The following is a 27815-nucleotide window of genomic DNA, read 5'->3' as shown; positions in this document are numbered from 1 at the left end:
GGCACAACCTTCCTTGACGCAGAGCAGACACCATGTTCTTTCCGTTGTCGGTCAACATGGTTCCGATTTTCAGTTTGCGCGGAGACAGCCATCTGTCGATTTCTCTGTTCATTACACTCAGAAGTTCCTCCCCTGTGTGACTACGTTCGCCAAGGCATACCAGGTGCAGCACAGCGTGACACCGTTGCGCCCTGCACATGTGATATGCCGGTCGGGTAATGGGACTTGGCACGGGGGTGGCGGCTGAGGACACGGCGGAAGAAGAGGTGGTAGAGGCGGACATCTTTGCTGGACCAAGGACGTGCAAACGTGGAGGCAAAAGCGGCGTGACCTGTCCAAGTTGCTGGTGCGGCTGTGCCGGCACCACGTTCACCCAGTGGGCCGTAAATGACATGTACTGTCCCTGACCGTAGTTACAGCTCCACACGTCGGCGCTGCCGTGCACTTTGGCAGAGACCGACATGCTCAAAGACTGGCCCACCATCTCTTCTACATGTGAATGCAGGGCTGGCACTGCCTTTTTGGCGAAGAAATGCCGGCTTGGCACTCTCCACCGCGGCTCGGCACAAGCCATCATTTCTCGGAAAGGTGCTGAGTCCACCACTTGGAAAGGGAGGGACTGCAGCACCAGCAACTTGGACAGGAGGACGTTCAGCTTCTGCACCGTCGGGTGCGTGCTCGCAAACTGTTGTCTCTTGGAAACGGATTCCAAGAAAGACTGCTGACGGAATCCGTGAAGAGGAGTAGCAGGAGAAGGAGCATCTGAACGAGCGGAAGATGCCAACGAGCGACAACTCCCCTCAGCAGAGGTGTTGGAGCCTTGACTGGCTGATAGAGGGCGATTGACGTCGGGTGACGGAGCAAGTAACGGAGCGGGTGATGGAGCGGGGGCTGGGGCAGGCAGAACCGCCGTATCTTTATCACGGTTTTCCCAGGCCACCGAATGGCGACGCTGCATATGCTGACGCAACGCTGTAGTCCCAACATGGGCCCCCTGGCCACGCTTGACTTTCTGGCCACATAGTCGACATACGGCTACGTTTACTTCCTCGGGCGGTTTGACGAAAAATTGCCACACCGCCGAGTAGGAAACGTTGCCCCCGCTACTCCTCACTGGCTGACTGCTACTTCCTCCGTGCACACCGGCACCACTACTGGCCGTGGTGGTAGGCTGCAGTGGAGCTGGTGCTTTACTCCGTGGCCGTTTGGCTCCACTGACACTGCTGCGACCCTGCTGCCTCCTGGGCAACCCACCGACTGTTTTGCTCGCTGGCAAGCTGGCACCCTCTTCTCCTGATGATGCGGAAGCAATAGCCTGATGACGACGAGGCTGCCAAGTGCGATCAGCCTCATCATCATCAATTAGGGTCTCCGCGTCACTACTAGCCCCCTCGGCTGCGTGTGGGTCAGGAGACAGACCTGTCTCTAGACCGGCTACCGAGCCACTCTCCTCGCCAGTACTTCTTCGCCTGGCTGCTGAAGAGGCGTTCCTGACCGCCCTCTGTTAGCTCTTCCTCACTGTACAGTGGGGCTGAGCCCACAGCATGCGATACTTCGCTTGGTGAGGGAACACCAAAGGACAGGGGCAGGTAGAGGACACGTGATTTCAGTGGGCTTGCTCCCGGGCCATGCCAACTAATGGTTGTGTCTGACGTACCCACCGACCGTTGGCTGTAGGTGTCAGAGGTGACCTGGGAAGAGGAAGACGACCGAGCCAACCAATCGATGATGGCAGGGTTGTCGGTGGAGACACGACCGCTGGATGACACCGGGAGCACTGGCCTCGGCTGCGACAAGTGCTGCCTCGACCCCTTCCTCTGCTGCCACGTCTCCTCGCTCCTGAAACATTGCCTCCTCTGCCACTCCTCTGCGTGTTGTCTGACATACTCTTTAATTCAACGATTCTGTGTCCCTGAGTAACGATTCTGTGTCCCTGAGTAACAATTCTGTGTCCCTGAGTAACGATTCTGTGTCCCTGAGTAACGATTCTGTGTCCCTCAGTAACGATTCTGTGTCCCTCAGTAACGATTCTGTGTCCCTCAGTAACGATTCTGTGTCCCTGAGTAACGATTCTGTGTCCCTGAGTAACGATTCTGTGTCCCTGAGTAACGATTCTGTGTCCCTCAGTAACAATTCTGTGTCCCTGAGTAACAATTCTGTGTCCCTGAGTAACGATTCTGTGTCCCTCAGTAACAATTCTGTGTCCCTGAGTAACAATTCTGTGTCCCTGAGTAACGATTCTGTGTCCCTCAGTAACAATTCTGTGTCCCTGAGTAACAATTCTGTGTCTGTCCCTGAGTAACAATTCTGTGTCTGTCCCTGAGTAACAATTCTGTGTCCCTGAGTAACAATTCTGTGTCCCTGAGTAACAATTCTGTGTCCCTGAGTAACGATTCTGTGTCCCTGAGTAACAATTCTGTGTCCCTCAGTAACAATTCTGTGTCCCTCAGTAACAATTCTGTGTCCCTGAGTAACAATTCTGTGTCTGTCCCTGAGTAACGATTCTGTGTCCCTGAGTAACAATTCTGTGTCCCTGAGTAACAATTCTGTGTCCCTGAGTAACGATTCTGTGTCCCTAAGTAACGATTCTGTGTCCCTAAGTAACGATTCTGTGGCCCTAAAGTCTCTGTGGCCCTAACTCTGTCCCTAATACAGACAGGTCTGTCTCTCTTGAATGACAGGAGGCTAATGGAGAATTCTAAGATGGCCGCAATTTATAGCTCCACCATTACACAGTGCTGGCTGGCTGCTGATTGGCTAATGCGATCACATGTCATGAATGAATGCATTATGGGTCAGCGCGCCTTGTCTGCGCGCCTTCCCAGAGATCCCCGCTCCGTCGCCACACATGTCGCCGCCATTTTTGGGAAAATTCGATTCGTGCATCCGAAGTTTGCTAATTTTCGGATTCGGCGCAAATCGAATTTTTCCTGATCTTCTAAACGAATTCCACTTCGCCATGTTCGATTCGCTCATCTCTACATGTAAATAAAAAGAAGGAATAATACTGTTTATTTGTGATAGTGTGCACTGCTGAAGTTAGCGCAGATGTGGAATTAGTTATCTCCTCCACTGTTTCAGAGCAAAGTAACACACGAATGGAGGGGAATAGAGTAAGTGTGATGGGGCATCACTGGCAACCTAAACAGTCATTAGTAATTAGAAAAGATGAGAGAAGACCTGGTGGACAAAGCAAACCCCCCAAAGACAAGGTTTTAATAGAAACGGAGGATCATCAAGTACACCTCAAAGGGATCGGCAGCCTTGACAGAGGAGGCAATCTTAAAGTCAGTATGGAAACTCTTATAGGAGTTGGTGAGTAGATGGTGCCAACCCACAATAGATACAAACTATTAGCAGAACATTGGGGGAATTATTACCAATACTCTCCTAGGCCTTTTGTATAGAATTGGAGGAGGAGGGCCCAGAAAACTTTCCCTACAGAGGGGGACAGATGAGGCCTGAATACAAACAGCCCTATTTCCCAGAACAGAAGGTGCAAGAACCACAAGGTCTGGATCAAAGGAATATGGTTTTCAGAAGAGAAGGAGAGGCTGCAGAGCAGGAAGAAGGGTACAAAACCAGAAAAATGAAGAAGGGAAGTATAAAAGAAAGAATTTATAATTTAAGTAAGGTGGAACTGACACATAAAGAGAAGAATATTTTGAATCTGGGCTTGAAGTGTGCTATAAAGAGACCTATCAGTAAATTTGATGTCTATGTTGACACCCATAAATATATACGGAAATTGAACATGAAGAAATACTTTTTAGGCAACCCTTTGAACACTAAAATTAGAGAGCTGCCAGCAGGGGCAGGAGTTAATAATGGATTGAGGAACAAATTGACATTCAACCTTCCTATTTCAAGCAATTATCACGTGGAGGAGTTTAAAAATCTGGAATTGATGGATTTAGTAGTAACTAAGAAGAGGGTAAATCTGGCTTATATAAGAGAAACTTGAAAAGGGAAAGGAAATGATTATATGTCCAGTGGATAAAGGAAGGGGAGTGGTTGTTTTGGACTAGGAGTTCTATCATACTCCGTTAAATAAAATGTTGGCAGACCTTAATACATAAGTGAAATTGGAGAAGGACCCCACAAACAGATCTAGGGAAGAATTGAAGGAAGTGGTGGAATATGGGTACTTAACACCTAGTGTGTGTAGAATTCCATATACACACTTTCATAGAAGGCTACAGAATGTTTACAGAGATTACACCATTAATAAGTGTAGCCTGGTTACTACTCACAGCCGATCCCCCACTCTCCCCGCCGGGCAGAATTCAAACCGCTGCACTGTGACAGAGGAGATAGCGCAGCTCTCTGTGTGTCTGTCCGCTCACCCTTCCTCCTTCCATCAGGGTGGGAAGCCAGACAAACATAAGAGGACTGGAGGAGTTATGAGAAATGAGAGAAAGAAGAACTGATGTGGGCTCTCTCCGTACTTTTTAAGCCTCCATAGAGGGAGACATACCAACACCAGGGACCAATGAGAAAGCAGGAGAGGAGCATCATGAGATGTAGCCCCCACAGACAGACTGCCCATAGAAAAATAATAGGGCATGGACTACAGTCCCAAGTCTGCCTGTATCAAAGGAAAAAAAGAAGGGGGAAATCCTGGTGGGCAATTTGGATTCTCCTCACAGAGTATGGACAGGGGTGAAGGTGACAGGAACGTGTCAAGGAACTCCACCTAGAGAGAAAGAGCATGAGTCAGCATAGCTCATAGCCATGTGAGGGACAGCCAGGGGGTACAGAGCATGACCAGAGTACTGAGGGATGAAGCTACCCACCAGAGTCATCACGGGTAACCCAGAGTGAGTGGATACCCAGTCAAAGAGGCCAATGATACTGTGTTGCTGGGTCTGGTGAGAGGGCCTTGTGGTCGCTACAATTTTTCAACCACTTATGTGCCCAACACCTGTGGAACTTCCTATGAAACAGCAACAAGTGGAATTTACACAGGTGTTGGGCACATAAGTGGATGAAAAATCAGTAGATAGACTTTTATTTATGGACACTCTTTAATTTATGAATTATATTTTTGGACATTATTTAAATCATGCTTTGATTCTCATTTAACGATATTAGCACTTTGATGTATTTGTGATATGTTTTATACATATTGGGAATTAATTTATTTTTAGTGGAGTGTCTTTTTTATTAAAAAAAAACTTTTGACATTGATGTATTTGTAAATGTTGATCATATCCCCCCTTAATCTCCTCTTCTCAAGAGAGAATAAATCCAGTTCCTCTAATCTTTCCTCATAGCTGAACTCCTCTTGGCGCCGTCCGCACGCGATTGTGCAGCCTCCCGGCGTCTGGGGCTAATTGTGTGCAATAAAAAAAAACATATGTGCTGAGAGCGCGTGCCCTGCACACTACCAGCACACATGTCCGGTACTCATGGAAAGGTCCCAATCTCCTCTTTCGATCGGGGACTTTCCCGATCATGTGACCCAACGTGATGGTGTGTCACGGCGGTCATATGACCCTAAACCCCGCCCCTCCTCCCGGCTTCTGAAACCCTTAAAGGGCCGGGAGTCACCGGCGCCAAGGGATTAATACAAGAGAGGATTTTGCTCGCTTTAGAAACCGCATCTTGGCATTGCTCCCAGATCCTTCTTCACCATTGATTCCCCCAGTTGTACCCCCCCTAGAATGTATTATGCATCCATATTCTTAGCCCCCAAGTGCAGAACCTTACATTTATCAACATTAAACCTCATTTGCCACATAGTTGCCCAATTAAACAGTGCATTAAGGTTGGCTTGTAAGTTGGAGACATCCTGTAAGGACAATATTCCATGGCACAGCTTGGTGTCATCTGCAAAGACTGAGATGGTATATACAATCCCAGACCCTATATTGTTTATAAATATATTAAAAAGTAAGGGTCCCGACACTGAACCTTGGGGTACAGCACTGACAACCCTAGACCATTCAGAGTATGAATCATTAACCACTACTCTCTGAATACCATCTTTTAGACAGTTTTCTATCCATTTACATACAGATTTTTCCAAGCCTGTTGACTTTACCTTACACATTAGCCGTGTGTGGGGAACTGTGTCAAACGCTTTTGAAAAATCCAAGTATACCACGTCCACAGCCACCCCTCTGTCCAAGATTTTGCTCACCTCCTCATAAAAAGAAATCAGTTTTGTTTGACAACTTCTGTCTTTCATGAATCCATGCTTTCTGTTGCTTAAAATATTTTTTTTTTACAGCAAGAACTCATTTATGTTGTCTTTTATTAAACTCTCCAGTATCTTCCCAACTATAGAAGTTAAACTAACAGTCTATAATTACTTGGTAAAGATTTTGATCCCTTTTTAAATATAGGCACCGCATTGGCCTTATGCCAATCTAGTGGTACTATGCCAGTCATTAAAGAGTTAAGTTAGTGTAGTAATATTTTAATTTATGCTACTCCTGATGTTTATTATTATTTGTTATTGCTGATGTGCTAACTACCCCTTTGATTCTAGTTAGTAATATACTGTAAAACCTAGTTTTTGCCTATTTGACATAGCCAATACCCTGTGCGTAATAATCTATCTTCGATGTACTCCTTTATGTTCAATTTGTCATTTAATCTAACCCGTATCAATAGATTAAGGGCATTTACCAATAAACTGGTGTCTGTTTACTGGTAGTGACCCACAGCTATTTTAAAGGTATTTTACACTCATGTATTTATCCATGCTTGCAGTGCTTTTTAGTCAACCAGGTATGTAAGAGGAGCTGAGGTTGTTCTTGGAGTCGAGGCACAGAACAGAGAATCCAAAGAACAGAGGTATACCGCTCAAGCAAACAATCCAGATCAATCCACTACAGGTGCAGGCTCTGGCTCGCCACCACATATGATGCAACAGGAAGAAGGGTCAGCTGCACACCAGAGGAGTGATGAATATAGTGTATATTAATTGATCCATAGGACACACAAAACACCAGGATATGAATACAGGACCTGTTAATGCGTTTCACGCGATCTCGTGATTAAACACTAGATTGCGTGAAACACGTTAACAGGTCCTGTATTCATGTCCTGGTGTTTTGTGTGTCCTATGGATCAATAAATATACACTATATTCATCACTCCTCTGGTGTGCGGCTGACCCTTCTTCCTGTTGCAAAGAACAGAGAACCCAAAGTTACCAAGCAGCTCCTTCAGGGGTGGCGCTACGTAAGAGCAATGTCTTATCATTGGTGACTCTTGTCAATTATGTCATCTCTGTGAAGGGTCTGAAGCCTTCTATGGATATCAGACAGCCTGTACCCCTTCTTCATCAAGAACTCAACGATGGCACGTTGCTTCTCCTTGGAATCCATTTTTTGTCTCCAATCAAAAATAAGAATCATAGTTACTATAGAGGAATAGTTACTCTACCAACATGTAAAATTTTAATGACCTATGTAATTTAATAAAAGTTACGCCTACTCTTTCACTAGTTTCGTTGCAACCCTTGTAATTGCTGCAGTAGCAGCAATTTAGAAGAACAAATATTTTTATTCTCTCCAGTTGATTGGCATTCGAGTTTGTGATATTTTTAAGTTTTACTAAAGTTACAGTACACTAAATATCAAGTTCAAATCTTCTATGAGATTTGCATTTGACCTATGCAAATAGCATGGTATGCACAAATTGGACATTGGCAGAGAAGTCAAAGTCAACGATGTAACCTTGTCTGTGTTGATCTATAACTCTGATGTTTTGTCCAATTTTGTCCATATAACCCATCAAATCTTTAGTTCTTGTGTTCGGATCCACTTTAAAGGGTTATTTCACCTTTACTTAAAAAAGGTGAACCAACACTGGACACCCTTTCCACCCTTCATCTCCCAGTCCCTGCTGTACTTACTTGTGAAGGCGCTAACAAATCAGAATTAATGTGCTCTGCAATGACGAAGAAGAGGGAGAAGGGTTGTGATTTCAAACCACCCAACCGCTGAACAGCTGGGCAAGCCCGGAGATAAAGCAAGGACCAGGGAGGTGGGCAGGGTGCCCATTGTTAGTTCAACTTTACATTTCTTACATTTTTTTTCCCCCTGTTGGAGATTTTCCCTCATTCCCTGTTTTCACTAAGGGAGAGTTTGAAAACATGCGGTTGAACCACATTGAAACACATGACCCATTTACGCAAATGGTGCTGCTCTGCAAATGCCCCACAACCTGTGAATTGCACATGGTTGCAGTGCATTGGTGCAGCATTTACAGAGTTAAAAGAATTCCTTATGCTGCATTACCATATGATTTTCTACTATGGCCACAATGTTTTCACTGTTTACCTTGCCAGGATCTCCTGCTGCTTCCTAATGAACCTGCTTGACCAGTTTTTACCAATGTTAATAACACACCTTCCAAGCACACTCCAAGTTATTTGTGGCCTTGCTTGACTGGTCTGTCCTAAAACCCACAAGGTTATCAGAATATCGGCTGTTGCTGTGCATTTGTTGTGGTGTAGGGCCATACGCCAATGGTATGTACAGGAGTGCACACTGTTTTTTTTAGATAACTCATCATAAATCATTTTATACAGAAAGGGGAAGGAAATTTGGTCAGCTCTTTTCCCTTCCAGTTGACCTTAGTTTTAAGTTTATATAGGTAGTTTCAGTCCTCTTCCTTTGTCAGTGGATGTACGTAGTTAAATGGTTGATCAAGAGATACTTCTTGAAAGTTGTGGCAGCTTAAAGAACACGGCGATGGAAACAAGTGATGACTTGAAGAAGACTTCCATCACCTTACTAGACCCAACGGACAGTGGAATGAGTCTCCAGCAAATGTAAGACTTGTAATGACTAATTGGCAGGTTTTTTTTTTTTTTTTTTTTTAAAGTAACCCAAATTTTTGGGGGATTATTATGATTTTGAGTCTCTACAAAGAGCGGTGCTCATCAAAAGCAATGTGTTCTGTCAAAACATGACCTTGTCTGGGAAGGGTTTAGATGGATCAGAAGGGGTTTCAGGTTATTACGTCTCAACTTTATTTAGTTTGAGAGATTGGGAAGTATGCTATGTGTAGTGCTAAAATTCATTATCATACTTAATAAGAGAATCTATTTGGTCCAAGCAGGACAAAGTGTATAATACATAAATTTATCCTGGTGGTAATTGTTACTTTGAGGACTTCCTCTCATTAAGTGATTCTACAATCTGCCTCATTGTCTACCAAACATCAAGCAGTACAGTAAAACCCTATACTGCTCATTTCAGTTGTCTCACATAATACTGTACATTCTTTTCACTCCTTGTTTGGTTCCACTTATTTCTTAGGTACACATTATGTGCTACAGTGACTGTGGTCTCCCATGTTTGTTCATTTCTCTGCCTTGTGACATTGCAATATCTCTCTTCTCTGCTCCTGCATCTCAACTGCAACTTATACCTTTGGGACTGAATACTGAGTGGTCTTTTTGGAAATTAAAGGATTATCTATCCACACGTAGGAGGTGGCCACATCTTGGCCCTCATGGCCTTATGGAATAGAGGAAGGGTAGCATTAGTCTCAGGGACAGGGGGGATTTTCCTCCTATGCCAGTACTAATAAGATGTTGTGCTGGTGGCACTAAGTGTATATACATTCAGAGATCGATCAGAGTGGAATTAACAGTCAATGAAAAATGCTGGCCATTATATAGTTATCTGCTCACCTTTTAGATCCGCTAACTCAACAACCGGTTTAGGGAATTATTTCAGTTTTTCACAGCTCACAGAGTTGTTGTGTGACTATAAAATGGTATTGCTCAAAGGCATGAAAAGTTGACTGTGTTTGTTTCCAAGGCCAAAGGTTCCCAATACTCCCTGGGACAGAAGCTACACTGCTGCATGAGTAAGAATGAATGTCCCTTCCTAGAAACAAAAAATATAAAATGTAGCTTATATTGTATTAGTACATTTTTTTCTACGATGAATACAATGTTTTCACTGTGTGCCTTGGCAAGATCTCCTGCTGCTTCCTAATGAACCTGCTTAACCAGTTTTTGCTAATTTTAACAACACACCTTCAAAGCAGACTCCAGGTTATTTAGGACTTTGCTTTACTGGTCTCAGACTTGCAAGGTCATCAGAATATCAACCAACACTGTGCATTTGTAGTGGTGTAGTCATTCACCTATGGTATGCACTGCACACTTGGTATGCGTGTACACTTACTTCTTTAGAAAACTCATTCTAAATAATATTTTGCAGAAAAGGGAAGGAAATTTTGGTCTGATGCATATTGTACACCAGCCTGTTCAGCTGAACTTAGTTGGTGAGGTTTATTTAAAGTTTATGTAGTGCTACCCCCCCCCCCCACCCCCCACCCCATAGTAGCCACTTGGTTGATTGGGTCCTCTGTTCTTTATGTCCACTCAATAAATAACCTCAGCCCCTCTGGCACACTTGGTAAAATGAAACTGCTGCAAGCACTTATAAGGACACCAGTATGGATACCTTTAACTTGATTGTGATTTACTACCAGGAAATAGACACAACACTGTTTAGTGGTAAATGAGTGGCTAAAATATGTCGAAATGTCCCCTGAGAGGCACCTCTTAGCATGAACATTAGGTAAATGTCTCTGTGTAGCAGCTGAAAAGGGGCAGTCCTAACCCTTCATCCAGCTGGTGTTGGGGCCCAGCTGTACTGTTGGTACACATGGAAATATTCCCAGTCAAGCCTGCAGGTAGCAATAAGGCTGCTAGATGGCTGTATGGTCAGTTTAAAGGGCTCAGTCTCTGTACCAGCAAATAATAAATTCCCACAGCAGCAGCTCACCAGTCCCAGCAATATTGCAGTTCACCATCCAGTCACACACAGCGATTAGTCCACTCTCTGTTCTGCACCCTGGTGACTCTGTTTGTCAGCACTTCCAAACTCAGCACTATGGATTCCGCTCAGGCCACCAATATGAAGCAGTGATGGTGCACACTGGACAGCGATGTGCACTCTCCAGTCTCCCTCATGGCAAGAGGAATCTTTGTCATTTACAACCTGAGAAAAAGCAGCTTTCTTCTCCTCCCAGCAACCGCCTCTCTGGGTAATGTAGTTCAAAAGCACTTGATTACACAGTAGTATCTCTCCTCAGGACTACAGTTCCCATAGTGCAGTTCTGCCTGATTCAATCTACTGAGCTCTTCCTGCTCAGCAGCTCCTTCCTCTTGCTAAAATGGCTGTTAACCAGTTCAGCAATGCAGGGCAACAGCTACAGAGAGCAGCTGTAGCCTGTGTTTTACTCACACTCATTCTTAACCAAACACCTGGCTACATTTATATAGGTAATTTCAGTCCTCTCTTTTGGTCAGGTGATGTACCGAGCTAAATGGTTGGGCAGGAGATATTTATTTGAAGCTGTGGCAGTTTAAAGGACATGCAAATGGAAACAGATAAGATGGAGAAATATTCCATGACTGTAGCAAATCTTTGATTATATTTTGAAAGTAGTACAAATTTTATTGGAATTATCATGATTTTGAGTTATTGGAAAGAGTTGATTGTAGCCGTATTAGTGCATTTGCGACAGAAACAATTGAGTACTGTCCGTGATACATTTTTTATTTGCACTAACATACAATTTTGAGGACAAGCTTTTGGGGAATGTCCCCTTCTTCAAGGTCTAAGTAGTACTACTCACAAAGTTAGCAGAATGTTAGAAGAGATGAAAGAAGAAAAAAAAAAAGGAGGCTAGAGATAAGATGCAGTCAAAGCGAAGGGGGAGGTGAGGTGATTAAGGAATCGCCTCATTCACAAACTGTAAGGAAAAAGGGTAACTATCAGGATACAAAAGCAGTCTTTGTTTGAAACCCTAACATCATTGGATCCTACCAACATTAACCAAATCAAGAATGAATTGGAAATTTTACAAAGACAAACACAAAAACTTGCCATGAATGGGAAACAAAAAAAAAAACTTCAGAAGCTGCACCAAGAGCAGACCTTTTGGATACAACCTAACCATAAAAGCAACCCAACATCTATACCTCCTACTATCAGTGACCTGGAATCTAATCCGGAATCCCAAGGTATCCCTTGTGTAAATTCTGGCCTGACTGAAAATGTGTATATAACAGAGGAACTTGGAATCATCAACTTGTCAAATCACAAACCTTCTGAACCAGAATTAACCATCCTCTCCAAAGGCCTTACATTCTGCCCAACCACCAAATTGGATCATTTACAAGTATTGTCAGATATGGAGGATTTCTTCAGGAGACTAAGGCTCAAAGAATATTTCCACAATAATGAAAGGAATCCTAGCACAATGGAGTGCTACACAAAGAAAAAGAACAGCTGCTTCACATCTCCACAAGGACACAACCCCAAACTCCTATATTGATAGCTTCAGATTGCGAGCTACATCCCTAATATCCACCCAGCAAAAGAAAATTCTGTACAATCTTTCACCACTAGAGCGAAGGGTTATACACGATTTGCGCAATAATCAGGCCATCACCATCAAACCAGCAGACAAAGGGGGAGCAGTTGTTATGATGGATACAAACAAATACATACATACATACATACAAACAAAAGGCCAGAGGCAGCTGGAAAATGCCATCTACTAAAAAAACTGGATTATGATCCAACCCAGGACTTTACAAAGCAATTAAAAGGTCTCATTAAAACACTTCCAGCCCACCTACATTCCGAACTTATAAATGCGATTCCGGATCATCCAGAAATCGGGGACTTCTACATGCTACCCAAAGTCCACAAGCCAGGAAATCCAGGCAGATCCATCATAATAGGTATGAATACACTCACCCAACAAATCTCAGGCTTTGTAGAAGAAATTTTAAAACCGTTAGTCATGAATACTGCTAGTTTCCTGCAAGCACAACTGACTTTCTGAACAAGGTCAACAACATGCAGCAATTACCATCTAATACACTTCTAGTGACTATGGATGTAGTATCCCTGTATGGTAATTTCCCTCACAAGGATGGATTAGCTGCATGTCACAGATCCTTATCATCCTCACCAAACCACAAATACGCTGCTGAGGATGTTACACAGCTCACTGAATTCATACTTACACACAACTACTTTGCTTTCAATAAAGACATCTATCTTTAATGTATGGGCACTGCGATGGGAAGTAAAATGTCACCCCAATATGCCAATTTATTTATGGCTGACCTGGAGGAAAAATTCCTGAACAGCATGGAACAAAAACCATACAGATACTATCGCTATATTGATGATATTTTCATCATATGGACAGAAGGTGAAGAAAACCTAAAACAATTTTACTCACTGATCAACACTTTTCATCCATCAATCAAAATAAAAATGGAATACTCAAACACACAGGTCAACTTCCTAGACACCACAGTATACATCAGGGATGATACGCTTCACACCTCAATATACTGGAAACCCACTGACAGATGCAACTACCTCCACAGTTCCAGCTTCCACCCCCAACACACGAAACGTGCCATCATACACATACCCCCCAACCTCAGAAATAAACTAATCAGTAGGAAACTTCCTTCTGATAATGATGTCACAAATAATGGAAGCGAACCCTGCATCAAGAAACGCTGCAAACTGTGCAACTAAATCAATCCATCAAAAAGTGTCAGACACTCAAAAGGGATCTTCAATATTTCCGGATCATACAGCTGCACCTCCAGTAATGTTGTGTACCTTATCCAGTGCAGAAAATGCAGCAAAGGATCTTATGTTGGAGAAAAAGGACAGAAGTTGCAAACAAGGATGAATTTGCACAGACATACCATCAAGGAACATAAAGAAGATGACCTCTGCACACCTGTAGGACACCATTTTGCACAACCAGGCCACATAATGGGAGACCTCAATGTTTTAGTACTTAAAGGAAATTTCAAATCCATTCAGGAAAGAAAAACTTTTGAACTAAGAATGATAATTCTATTTGACACAAGAGATAATGGCCTGAATTTGGACATGGGATTCCTCAATCATTATCCAACAGTTTTATGACTATTAGCTGTAGCTTGACTCCCTCTGTGTGAGTGTAGTATCCCCTCGTCCCCCCTCGCTTTGACTGCATCTTATCTCTAGCCTCCTTTTTTTTTTCTTTCATCTCTTCTAACATTCTGCTAACTTTGTGAGTAGTACTACTTAGACCTTGAAGAAGGGGACATTCCCCGAAAGCTTGTCCTCAAAATTGTATGTTAGTGCAAATAAAAAAAGTATCATGGACAGTACTCAATTGAGTTACTGGAAAGAGTGGCACTGATCAAAAGCAATGTCAAAATTTGACCATTTCTGGAAAGGATTTGGATAGATCAGAAGGGGTCTTAGGTTAATATATCCCAGCTTTGTTTAGTGTCAGATATGAAATGGTATCAAAATGTTTCAAGATTAGCTTTGTAACATGCCAAAAGGTCATCCATGGCATACTAACAGAGTTCTTGGCAGACATTAACATGGTGTTCCTTCTGGTCAGCAGCCTGGGGCCCAACCTGGCAGCAAAACAGCGCATTTTCAAATCACACATGAGGATTGCCTGGACTGTTCCATAAGACACACCAATAATGGCAGCAATGTTGTGGACTGTTCTCCAATGATTATCATTCACAAGTTGCCAAATGGTTTCAACATTTTCAGGGGTTGAGCTCATTGAAGGTCTTCCTGATCTTACGTCATCTTGAAAGTGATGTTCTTCCACTCTTGGAGCACGTGTGCCCTTCAAAACACCTCATTGTCAAATGTCTCAGTGGTAGATTTTCCCAGTTTCATGCAGAAATTCACGTTTGCTCTCTGTTCTAACTTGCTGTCCATGATGAAATAGCAGACGTGGTAACGCACGTGGTCAGAATAACAGCAGCTGAACAACTTCTGATGTACACAGGACAATGTCTTTTGGCACAATGATTTATGAAGGTCGATGCTCCCTGTGCTCGCCATCTGTTTACAAAACTAGCCTCAAAACTTTTTGAAACCACCTCGTATTGGGATGTATGCTATGCATAGTGTCGAGAGAGAGAAAACAGGTGGCGCACACACCTAGTGCATTATCCAAGGTTTGTTGTAGGAGTGAAAGAATAATATAAACATACTCACAGACGAAGCATGTATCTAAAAAGCATAGAAAAATGACAATGGCCACAACGGCAGGCAAGGTGTTCTCACTGTCAGTGCGGTTAAATGGCTGATGCGTTTCCCTTTCCTCAGAGCTGATGACCAGCCTCTGATGCAGATGTGTGATAAATGGAAAGTAGGAGCCTTGTCAGCCATTTGACCGCACTGACAGTGAGAACACCTTGCCTGCCGTTGTGCGCCACCTGTTTTTTCTCTATCCAGTGGCTGATTTCCCCATCTGAGGAGGGCTGCACCCCTGAAGCATTTCCTTTGGTTGTCGCTGTCCTGGTACCCTTGGCTTCCCTTTTGGCTGTGCATATCCTGAGGCCCTGGAGAGTACATACGATATCCTATGCATAGTGTCATTAGACTCTTTATAACAGCAGAGGAAAACAAGTCAATTGTCCCATCCAGTACTGCACCCAAATAGCAAAAGGTGGGGTACAATTCTTAAATAAACAGGTTATTAACAAACAAAAAGAAGAGAATATTGGAGATAACCTGCATTCAAAATATTACAAATATTACCTTTATTGACAAAATCTCTCCTCTTCTTTCCATGATGCAGTACTGGGTGCCTAAGTGGTCAGTTGTCAGGGCTGAGTGCTGTTACTGCCCATACATTTTTCTCATGACAGATGTACACCATTTAATATACAATCACTGTGTAGCCCTACTAATCAAAGTCAGCGTATATAATGATTGCATATGGATTATATATATTTACAGCCTATGTATAGGAAACAAGGCATTTACACCAAAACATCCTGTTATAAAATGTTTTGCATGCTGTTCGCTTGTACACATACCACATGTGCTGATTGAACAAACCCTCAGACATAACATCCTATAATGAACTGTCTTGAGCCTCTAACTACTCTGTAACCTAAGTGTTAGATCTTGCCTCTTACATGGAGAACTACTGTATTGAAACATTATTCCATTGTTCATTGTTTGTGGTGCCTTCCTCTCTCTCTTTCTGTCTCTGTAGTTTCTCTGCAATTATAAAAGTTAACACAATGTACCCTCCATTGAGTTGCACTTTTATTACTCTACAATTCCTCATTGTCTGGCACAGATGAGTTATATATAATGAATTCTGCATAGATTTTTTTTGGCTTAGATGTAAATTTATATTGCATTTAGAAATAACTTCTTTCGCTCGTATTTCTGTCTCTCAACTCTTTTCAAAACACAGCAAAATTCTACTTATTTGAATTAATGTTCCACCAAATAACTATTTTTAACTTGCTCCAACAGTTCAAAATGATCTCCCACATGCAATAACCAAAAATATAAGTGGGGCGGGGGTCGTACTGACATCCAATGTAAGGGGTTCCTTTTCTTACAAGACGAACAAAAATATATTCTGTCTGCATATTTCTCACCAGACCCCTTTACATCAAAGTCCCCTTTTACATCCGAGTACTCCTTACATCAGATTCCACATCAGAGTCCCCCCTTACAACAGACTTCAACCTTACATCAGACTGCCCAGCATAATCCTTGTTACATCAAGGTCCCCCCTTATATTAGAGTTCCTTTTATGTCATACTTCACATCAGGGTTCCTCTTTACATCAGAGTCTTCAGATTCCCCCCTTACATCAGAGACTTCATAACATCATGGTCTCTATCAGAGCCCCCCTTACATCAGAGTCCCACCTTACATCAGGGTCTCCATCAAGGTCCCCATCACAGTCCAATCCTACCTTACACACTTGCAGCATGGCTGTAGCAGCAGGGAAGAAGCATTGTTGTAGCAGCAGGTGGGAGCTGGAGCAGGACTGGAAGAAATATGTTCTGTCCATCTGTGAATGCTGCCACAAGTATACGAGAAGCCAATGATGAAGAGGATAACAGCACAACAGGGGGATCCTGCGTTGGAGGAAACCTGGACTTGGGGAAGAAGTGGACCTCTACTGACTTGAAAGCTGTGTGAAAACATGTTGGGTCCAAACTGAACTAAAACTTGTAGTGGGCCACATTTGGCTTGGTAGCCACAGTCTGGAGATCCCTGGTATAGACACTGCAATCCTATCAAAATGAGCCAAAGCTTTCCACCCATTATAATCACTTTTTGTTTACTTTTGACCTTAATCAAATGAAAAACGCCCACACACATTTCTGTTATTTTATAGACCCAGTCTGAATATCAGATTGATGAAATTATTGAATGGTAACAGTGAGACCGGGCACCAAATGACTTGCGTTTGTGAAAGGTTGTCACCAGGACTTGAAGGCATGGACAGCAAAATATAAATTAACCTCTTCACGCCGGGCGAACACAAATGTGCAGCCTCCCGGCGTTTGGGCCTAGAAACCGAGTGGCCGCACATTTGCGTTCTATTAAAAAAGACCATATGTGCTGAGAGCGCGCGCCCGGTGCACTCCTAGTACACATGGCCGGTACTCACGGAAAGGTCCCGATCTCCTCTTTCGATCGGGACCTTTCCTGATCATGTGACCGCCGTGATGGCGTGTCACTGCAGTCACATGACCCTAAACCCCACCCCGCCTCCCGGCTTCTGAAACCCTTAAAGGGCCAGGAGGCACCGGAGTGAAGGGGTTAAAGTTATAACCCTTCTCCATACTATTAAAAATAGGTTTTTGTCTCAGTCCCTGCTGAACAGATTTCCCATCCCATAACTTACTATAAAATCCCTGAATAGGGACACCATTGCCTACATTATCCAAAATGAAAGAAAACATTGTGGCAGGTTGGTATTGATCTAGTGCAGCCATTCTCAATGAAGGTACTGTGGAATGCTAAGGTTCCACCTGAAGTTTCTGGGGGTTTCCTGACCAATGAGTAATGACAGACTGATTTCCCAACTACAATGATCAATAATATAAGGTGGGTGGGGGGTACCCAATGACATCCAATGTAAGGGGTCCCGTTTCTTAATTTTTTTTTAAATTTACTGTTTTACTGTTACAAGTATTACAATCATACTATTAGGAAATATTCAAGAAATTAAATGCCAAAGGATTACAGACTAGTTGCTAAAAATATATCTATCTATCTATCCATTCAGTCGTATCCGATCCTTGGCGATTGCATGGACCGTCACTCGTAAGCGACTTTTTCCATGAATTCTCTTAGCAATTATTTTTACAGGGTAGGTTGCCAGGTCTTTCCCAACCCCTAGCATGCAGGAGATCCCATAAAAATATATAGAGTTTTATTTATACTTCATCTTAAAAACCACTACATATATAACAACACCTTAATAAAACTCCAATACAATAATCATAGCCTCCTCCTAAATAGGGGAATTTCATGTATAAACTCAAATATTTTACAATTAGATTGGAACAGCCTGATATTTAAAAAAAAGCAATCATCTCCTGATATTCCCTCTTGCCTCTCCGTACAGGATAGAGACCTGCTTCTTCAAGATGACTGAGAGAACATAGTACTGTATTGAGACCATTAGACTCAGAGTGATAGAGGCCAAGCCAACAGCCAAGCCCCTGGGGGGACAGGGACAATTTATCAAGCGCAGCTAGGAGAAACTGTAATAGATAGCAGGTGATCACATGACTATATTTGTAGATTGACGCTACATCCCAAGAAAGTGGACTTTCTCAAAATAGTTTGTGGTACTTGGCTGTAGACAGAAAGTGATTTAGGACACTGTGCTGCAGTGCTTTCTGTGTTTCCCAATAGACTTCAGCTGAATGGGTTAACACTACATTACCCCCATCCACCAGGGGGGCTGACAAGCAAAATAAGCTCAAGAAACTTGATGGTTGACAGCACTGAATAATGGGAGGTGAAGTTCAGGAAAGAAACTTTACTATGGCAGCTAATAGACTACTGAGCTTCAATTCCCAATGTGAACTGTGTAAAAAGAGAGAGAGCTGTATTATCAAAGGCTGAATACCAAGGCATTTTCTCTTTGCTGCGAGGAGATCAAGATGTGCACATTGGTGCTCCTATATGCACATCAACCTGCTACAAGTCTGCGGCTGTGTGCTTAGGACCAGAGTCACTCCAGACAGATCCAGAAGTGAGCTCATATCTGAACAGTGGAACCCCTGTTGCTGTATCACTGGGACTGGTGAGAGGACACTGCTTCAATTAGCCTGTTGCTGCTAGCAGAGAATGTGCTCATGAGAACTGGCCATTTAATTAGCAGCTTTATTTACTGCATGTAGACTTTATTGGGACTCTACTCATGTGCACCACCATAAAAACAAGGCCAAAACGCTAGCCAGCTGAAGAACTAGGTCTAAAGTCTGCTCACTCAGATAGCTGCTTCACAAGAAATTTGTCTATTGTTCAATGTAAGAGGTACCTCTGTAGGGAGTTTTACATTACATCATGACATTTGTTTAAAGTGCACTCTAACCTGGATATAGCCTATTGTTTACAGAAGAGTGATCGCACTATTGAATATCAATGCTATTACTGTTTTGCAGTATTGATTATAAATGCTGTTACTGTTTTCTAATGTCTTTACTTATTGCTGATTTTGCGGATTACCAGGTTTACTCTAATTTAGCTTCATAGAAGTCCATTCTATGCTGCTATAGCTTGGTGAATATATTGTCTAGTGAACTTATTAACCTAATCCTTTACTTATTCACGTGAATACTACTATTTACTGCAACGTATGACACTATATTGGGTTCACTTACCACTAACCAGTCTGATGTTTGCTTTTTAGTAGTAGTGCAGTTTCCTTTCCTTAACCTGGTGTGTCAGTTGGGCTGAGCTTGTTCTCAGAATCTAGTCAGAAGAACAGAGAACCAAAGCTATCAAGCAGTTAGAGCTACAAGTACCTTCACTAGTACCTTCACTGAATACCTCATGAACAAAGGGAGTGGCAAGAAAGAAGAGGTGATCATTCATCAGCGAATCAAGGTTTTTATCTCATCTAAAAAAGTGAAAAAGAACAGCCATGATTTACTTCAAGTTCTTCTGAGACCCTATTGGGAGAACGCTACCTGGTTAGCCAGTGACTAGTCTGTAATCCTTGGGTATCCTAAATGCCCCTTTGATTGAATATTTCCTATTAGTCACATTTACTGTTTTAACTAGAGTTCATTCCTATGAAACATTCAAAATGTTTTTACTGTATTCCTTCATTGATTTTGTTAATAGCAATATTAATTTTATTAAAATGAATTATTAATTGATATTTGTAATTGTAGTGTATTTAGGGAATGCTAGTAATAGACATGAGATATTCTAGATGTTTCCATAAACAGTCATGGCCGTACAACGTGGATGGTTTAAAGTAGCTGTAAACCTTGTGGTGGTAGTAAAGTCATTAATAAAGAAGTCCAGTAATAATATACAGAGTACATACAGGATATATATATATATATATATATATATATATATATCATATCAATAATTTCCTAATGTGCTAGCATGCATTGCATACTAACACATCATGAAAGACTTACTTTAAAACAAAGCCCTCTAGCGGTGTGCCGTCACTGCTGACAAGGCTTCCATCTTCACCGGGTCTTCCTTACGGGTTCACGAGCTCCAGCCATTTGAATGGCGAGCTGCAATGACGTCAGTCCTGTACATGTGCCTGAGAGTCACGGCCACAGAGCTCCGAAGGGCCGGCATGAGTAAGCTGTTCCTTCAGAGTAGAAAAAATCTGCGCTTGGATAAATACACAAAATGCAAAACTTAAAAAATAAAATAAAAAAGCTGCTTGCATAAAACGCAATATACAAATTATAAACAATGAAAAATGCATCGCTAAACTATAACACAATAAATAATCAACATAGGTTTTAATAAATTGCACAAAGAGGAGTTCGGCATGATCCACCATCACTAAGGCACCTGAATGAATATGCCCCTTACCAGACATACTGATCGAAACACACCGGTCAATAAACGCAGCCCAAAAGTTTGTATGCAGACAGAACTTGGCAGAAGCGCCAATCCTGGAAGCACAGTGTCTGTCCTGGGTCAGTCAGAGGCTTTACTCGCATGTAGCTACTCAGATGAGCAGTTACGTGTGACCAGCAGTGGAGTCAGCCATAGATCTGTACAGACTACAAATCTAAGAGTCACCGCGGATCGCGCACAGTGCATGTTACCACCAGCAAGAATCAAATGAGGTGTGGCCAAACATAGCCTTACTAAATGGTTTTTGCTAGAAAGAACCCCCAGTTCTGTGGGACTTTAGTGGCATCAATCCATAAGTCATAAGATTTACATTGTTCTTTATTCTGTATTTAAAATATAAAAATACAAACATAAAAATATGTAGAAGCGGCTGTTTATGAAGATCATATACATTATTATATCACCATCACGTAAGATTCCAAAATTACACAGTTTGTTTACAACAATCCAACACATTTCAGAGTACATATACTCCTTCTTCAGGGAGAGACTCTGCAAAAGGGTGATATGATCTATAAAGTTAAAGATACAATTGTTTAGAACATATATGCTACAATGTTAACACATCCATGTGTAGTATTTTTATCAATATAGGTATGCAATAATCACACCATCAAAAAATTGAAACAGCATAAACTTCAGCCATGCTTAAAAACATAGTCAGGTTTGCTACACCTCCTCAGCTCGCAATACAGCAGTTACTGATCACCCAGGGCCCCTCCAAATAGACACTGAGGATGCCTAGATCACCGCAGAAGGGGACTGGATAAGAGAAAAACAAAATCCAAACAGAGCAAAAAATACTGGTTGCTCTTGTAAAATACAGGGTGAACATATGTGTGCAACTAAGAGCCTTTGTACCTGGTGAGTGTGGTCTTGTGTTTGGCTGCTGGAGGCAGCGGGCCTGGCCACCGCATCTACCCTGCCCAGTGGACATCTTTGTTGCATGTATGTGGCCTATCGGTGTGTGACGTCATCCAGCACCACATGCCGGAGCGGCGTTGTGTATCAACATTTCAGGGGCTGAGCCTGGTACCAGAAGCGGATGGGTATGGACAGAAATAGAACTGACGATTTCTCCTTTTTTACTTTTTTCTAAAAGAAGCAATGATCTCAGGCCATTATCTCTTCCTTCTCTCCCTGGTATAAACCCTACTTGATCTACATGATCAGTGAACCACATCCCCTCAGGATACAACACTCACCGCAAGCACATTACTGATAGGCAAAGAGCACTTTTATTTGATCATCCATTTAGGTGGATCCATCCAAAAATCTTCCTTCCCCACAGTTGTACTTTAAAACTCAAAGTTCAAGATAAGTGAACAAAGCACCACATGGAGCGTAATCCCATTTAACAAATGTATTGCTTGTTCATTCCCATGAAAAACTCACTCACAAACATAAAAAGAATGGTCGCTCATTACAATCCAAATTCGTTAGACGTCAGACCTCCGCCATCACAGTAATGCATGCGGTATCTCACCACCCTGTCGATCCATGGACTGATGTTACTTCCTTCACGCCGTTTAGCCACGTCCCTAATGTTTCGTCCTTACAACTTCTTCTGAGGGAATGGCTAAACAGTATGTCGTTCCCTTATTTATAACTGACCTCTCTTAGAATTTAACCCTTTATACTCCCTTGTCCACCAATGTCCATTCTATTAACCACAGTGGTATCCAGACAGAGACATCTAGTAGTCACACATCATGTTACATCTACGTATATCCAGGGGTGGACTGACCATTTGGAAACTCGGGCCCTGCCTGAAGGCCCGGAGTCAGTAGGGGGCCCCATGAGATGCCCCTGGTACCTTTTTCATAGGCTTTTTTGAGTTTGGGCAAGGACACAGGGGCCCCATGATCCCCTATTGCCCGGGGGCCCCATGATCCCCTATTGCCCGGGGGCCCCATGAGTTGTCAGTCCGCCCCTGCGTATATCCAACATGATAAACAATTTCGACAGATCTCAATTAGCAGACCTCCATAGAATAATTGTGCATCAAACCACACTTTGTCCCTCCATCTGTCTATAATCAATCTCTTTACATCACAAACATTTTTTTTAAAATTTGGGTAAAATACATAATAACCTTCATACACATAACATTCAATGTGTTGAAACAAAACAAATAAAATGGTGTTGCACTAATATCAAAAGTACTAAGGACACAATAATTCGAAGAGTGGGGAGACAGAAAAAATAACCCCAAAACAAAGGTGATAAGTGTAAAGGCCTGAATCCAGACCTAATTAGGTGCAATGTGAACTGTGACAAAGACAATGTGAGTAATAATCAACAAGAGATCATAAATAATACATAATAATAATAATACCCTGATGAAGTCATGGGACAGTGACGTAACGTGTGGGTCCGTTAGCGGAGAGTGGTGATGGTCGGCGCCATTTTGGTACACCCTGGAAGTATAAACCCAGATCAATACATGTGTTTGAGGCCTGATTTCAGCTGATGTGATGTAAGCGTTCATTTGGCATTTCTCCATTAAAGTTTTTCCTTTGAAATTACTACACTATGGGAGTGCTCTCTCTTTTCCCTCTGGGGTGCGCCTGAGCTGGCTGATGTTTCTGTGAAAAGAATTACCAGTTTCAACACTACTGAAATCATTACGGTTATACGGTGAGGAAGGACATATTCCTGTGATCTGTGTGATTCTATCATCTTGGATATCTATTAAGGGCCCTGAGAGTGTGAGGCCTGAAAGCTGTGTGGCCCCTTGGGGTCTTGGCGTGGAGGTGAGGAGGCATTTTAGTTGGTGACAGATCTATCATTCATTTCACCCAGTTGCTTTGTTCGTTTGGAGTTGGCGGTCTATTTACATGGACTTTATACCGATTTGATGATCACTTATGTTTATTGTGATGTTCACTCGTTATTTGTTACATGTCACGTTGCTTTAATTATTTTTTTGTGCTTATTGACGCACGTTTATTTCCACTGTGCATTTTTCACTGGCATCATTCCTGATTATAAGGTGCATTTTTAGTTTCATGCACCTTGTATGATTAGTTTTGCACATATAATTTTTTGCTTTTTGATTTTGTCACAATTTTCTTTGCACGGCGCTTTTTGTGCCCTTTTATTTAGGACGTGTTAGTCCTATTATGTTGAATACATCATTTATGTTCACTTGTTGATTATTGTGCACGTTGTTTTCATCGCAATCCATATTGCACTTAGTTTGGTCTGGTTTCAGACCTTTACATCTGTATGTATTTTTTATGATGCGTTTATAGTTTCATGCATTTATAGTTTCATGCACCTTGTATGATTAGTTTTGCACATATTTTTTGCCATTTGATTTTGGCACAGTTTTCTTTGCACAGTGTTTTTTTGTGCACTTTTATTTAGGACGTGTTAGTCCTATTATGTTGAATACATTATTTATGTTCACTTGGTGACTATTGTTCACATTGTATTTCATCCAGGGTGGATAAAAATCAATGATTTTTTTTAAAAAATCAAAAAAATTGGATTTTTTAAATTTAAATCGGATTTTTTTTATTTAAATTGGATTTTTTTAAATAAAATGCTTTTTGGAGAAAAATATATTACCATCCAAAGGTTATTCCATCGTGAAATAAATATTAGTTTTTTAATGATGTAGAATAAGGCTGTATATGTTTATTTATTTGGTAAATAAATTCCATGAATCCATTCACAATGTCATGCTCTTCCAGAGGTTTTTGTAAGATTATTGGGCAGTTTCTCTCCCTACAAGATATTATCACAGATTCTTGGTTTACTTTTGCAGTTCTCAAAACTGAATTTGACTCAGCGGAGATCACATGCCTCTTCTTCACAGCAAAAATGTTATAACATGAACAGAGTTAAGAAAAAGACCTTAATCCTAACTTCTACAAACCTTTGAATACAGAATCAACCCCTTCAGTGCTAAGTTTCAAGAAGTTCAGTGAATAGAATAGAAACAATATTTTTCTGATTGTTTGGAGTGGAATAGGTCTGCACAAGAAGAAAGTGAAACTAAGTGTGAGGAGGAAGGGGCTGACAGTCTAAGTTTCTTAAAATATATATATTTTGTTTAGCCGAATTAGTTAACAAACATGGATGTTTGTTTAAGCAAATCACATATGCTGGAATGTTATTGTTTCAGTTGAATAAATCTATTTAAATTGTTATTATTAAGGTAATAATTATTTTTCTCCTTCCTAAGTACAACAGCAAAGTTGTCCAAATATGAATGATTAACCTATTAAACTGGGGATATAAAAAACTAATATGAAAAGTTGTTATTCTAAAAATCTTCATCTACTTGCATATTAAAGTTATACCAGCAAGAATTAGTCTTTATGTAGAAAACTAGGATTTAAATCAAGCCTTACTGACTAGTGATTTAAATCGTTATTTAAATTGTGATTTAAATCAGTTTGATTTAAATAAAATCCACTCTGATTTCATCACAATCTATATTGCATTTAGTTTTCACTGGGTTCAGGCCTTTACATTTTTATGTATTATTTATGTTCACTTGCTAATTATTACTCAAGTTGTCTTTGTCACAATTCACACCTAATTAGGTCTGGATTCAGGCCTTTATACTTATCACCTTTGTTTTGGGGTTATTTTTTCTGTCTCCCCACTCTTCAAATTATTGCGTCCTTAGTACTATTGATATTAGTGCAACACCATTTTATTTGTTTCGTTTCCTTGTGCTAGTGGTGTCTAGGTCTAGCTGTTTGCAGCTTTTTTTCAATAGTCCTATCTATACCTATATCAACGCAGAAGGTTTTTTCTATTATTCAATGCGTTGAACTTTCAAACAAACACCTAACATTATGAGCTCAGTACTGATATCTATTTAATAGTCGCTAATAAAACAGTTGATGTCAATTTCAATGTTAAAGCCCTTAGGAATTAATGTATCTGCCATATAAATCCATTTTGTTTCTCTTTTATTTATTTATTTCAGGTACTTATATAGCACCGTCAATTTATGCAGCACTTTACATATATATTGTACATTCACATCAGTCCCTAACCCTCAAGGGGCGTACAATCTAAGGTCCCTAACTCACATTCATACATACACATACTAGGGCCAATTTAAACAGGATCCAATTAACCTACCAGCATGTCTTTGGAGTGTGGGAGGAAACCAGAGTACCCAGAGGAAACCCACGCAGTCACTGGGAGAACATGCAAACTCCAGGTAGGTGGTGCCGTGGCTGGGATTTGAACCAATGACCCTAGTACTGCCAGGCGGAAGTGCTAACCATTTAGCCACTGTGCTGCCCACCTTTTAGATAAACCCCTTACCATATTACCGCCCCTCCACTGAGGCAATATCCTATCTACCTCCCAAAATTTTAAACCAGCAGAATCCCTTTCATGACACTGTCTAAAATGTAGTGAAATGCTATGGTACTTGCATCCTATTCCAATGTTTTGCTATTCACTTGCCCTCCTGAGGATTTACCCCTCTTCCTGGCCAGGCCATTTTTTGCATTACGGCACTGCTTTACTTTAACTTGCGCGGTAATGCAACGCTGCACCCAAATTAAATTAATGTCCTTTTTTTCCCCATGAATTGAGCTTTCTTCCGGTGGTTTTTGATCGCCTGTGCCTTTTTTATTTTTTGTGCTATGACAAAAAAAAAAAAATGTCAATTTTGAGAAAAAAACTATATTTTTTACTTTTTGCTATTAAACATGTCCAGTGAAAAAATTTGAAATCAAATTTAGGCCAAAATGTATTCTGCAACATATTTTTGCTTAAAAAAATCCCAATACGTGTAAATTAATTGGTTTACATGAAAGTCATAGCGTTTACAAATGGCGGTATAGATACTGGAATTTTTAAATTTTTATATTTACTAGTAATGGTGGCGATCAGCGACTTATAGCGGGACTGCGGCGGGCATTCTGACACTGGGGGTTTTTTTCCTGAAGAAGGAGTATATTTACTCTGAAATGCATGGTGTTATTATTATAATACAGTATTTATAAAGCGCCAATAGTTCGCTCAGCGCTGTACATTACAAAGGGGGACAGAACATGTGACAGAACAATACCAATACAATGCAAAACATGAGGGGATCGAGGGCCCTGCTCTTTCGAGCTTACAATCTAGGAGGGAGGGGATAGTGGTACAGGAGGAGATAGCTGTGGGGGATGGAGTGGTAGGAAGAGTGGAGGAGGTCGGCAAGTTAGCAGGGGGTGGGGTAGGCTTCCCTGAAGAGATGGGTTTTCAGGGTGCGCCTAAAGGAGAGGAGAGTAGGTGATAATCTGATGGGTTGGGGCAGGGAGTTCCAGAGGATGGGTGACACCCTGGAGAAGTCCTGGAGGCGGGCATGGGAGGAGGAGACCAGGGAACTAGAGAGAAGGAGGTCTTGAGAGGAGCGGAGTGTGCATGTTGGGCGGTACTTGGATATTAGGTCAGTGATGTAGTTCGGGGAAGTATGGTGGACAGCTTTGTACGTCAGTGTTAGGATTTTGAATTTGATCCGTTGTGCAATCGGAAGCCAGTGGAGGGATTGGCAGAGGGGGGTGGCGGAGATGGAGCGGTTGGAAAGGTGAATGAGTCTGGCTGCCGTATTCAGGATCGACTGAAGCGGGGATAGCCAGCGGCGAGGCAGGCCAGTGAGGAGGGAGTTGCAGTAGTCCAGGCGTGATATGATGAGGGAGTGGATGAGCTGTTTAGTGGTTTCTGGGGTTAGGAACGTGCGGATTTTGGCGATGTTGCGGAGGTGGAGTCTGCATGAGTTTGTTAAAGATTGGACTTGGGGCTGAAAGGATAGGTTGGAGTCCAGAATGACACCAAGTACTCTGGCCTGGCTTGATGGTGGCGTTGTTGGATGTGATGGAGAAGTCAATGGGGGGTGGTGTCCGGGCT

General features: G+C 41.9%; 1 protein-coding gene across 2 annotated transcripts in view; it reads left to right on the top strand.

Moving 5' to 3' along the window:
* The first annotated feature begins 8503 nt into the window (after positions 1–8503).
* The window catches only part of LOC149471146 (N-acetylated-alpha-linked acidic dipeptidase 2-like), a 160925-nt gene continuing 141613 nt past the window's right edge, over positions 8504–27815 (top strand). The window contains exon 1 of one of the 2 annotated variants that reach the window (XR_016307249.1): positions 8504–8791. Coding sequence is in view for 1 of the 2 variants with exons in the window: in XM_089656563.1 (XP_089512689.1) it covers positions 8658–8791 (134 nt within the window). In the remaining variant the exon portion in view is untranslated. The remainder of the gene's footprint in view (positions 8792–27815) is intronic. The other variant, XM_089656563.1, reaches the window with a different exon arrangement.

The sequence above is a fragment of the Staurois parvus genome, unplaced genomic scaffold, assembly GCF_062004578.1.
Source record: "Staurois parvus isolate SC_StPar_1 unplaced genomic scaffold, SC_StPar_1.0 ptg000027l, whole genome shotgun sequence".
Lineage (NCBI taxonomy): Eukaryota > Metazoa > Chordata > Amphibia > Anura > Ranidae > Staurois > Staurois parvus.
This window is presented reverse-complemented; position numbering and strand designations above follow the sequence as displayed.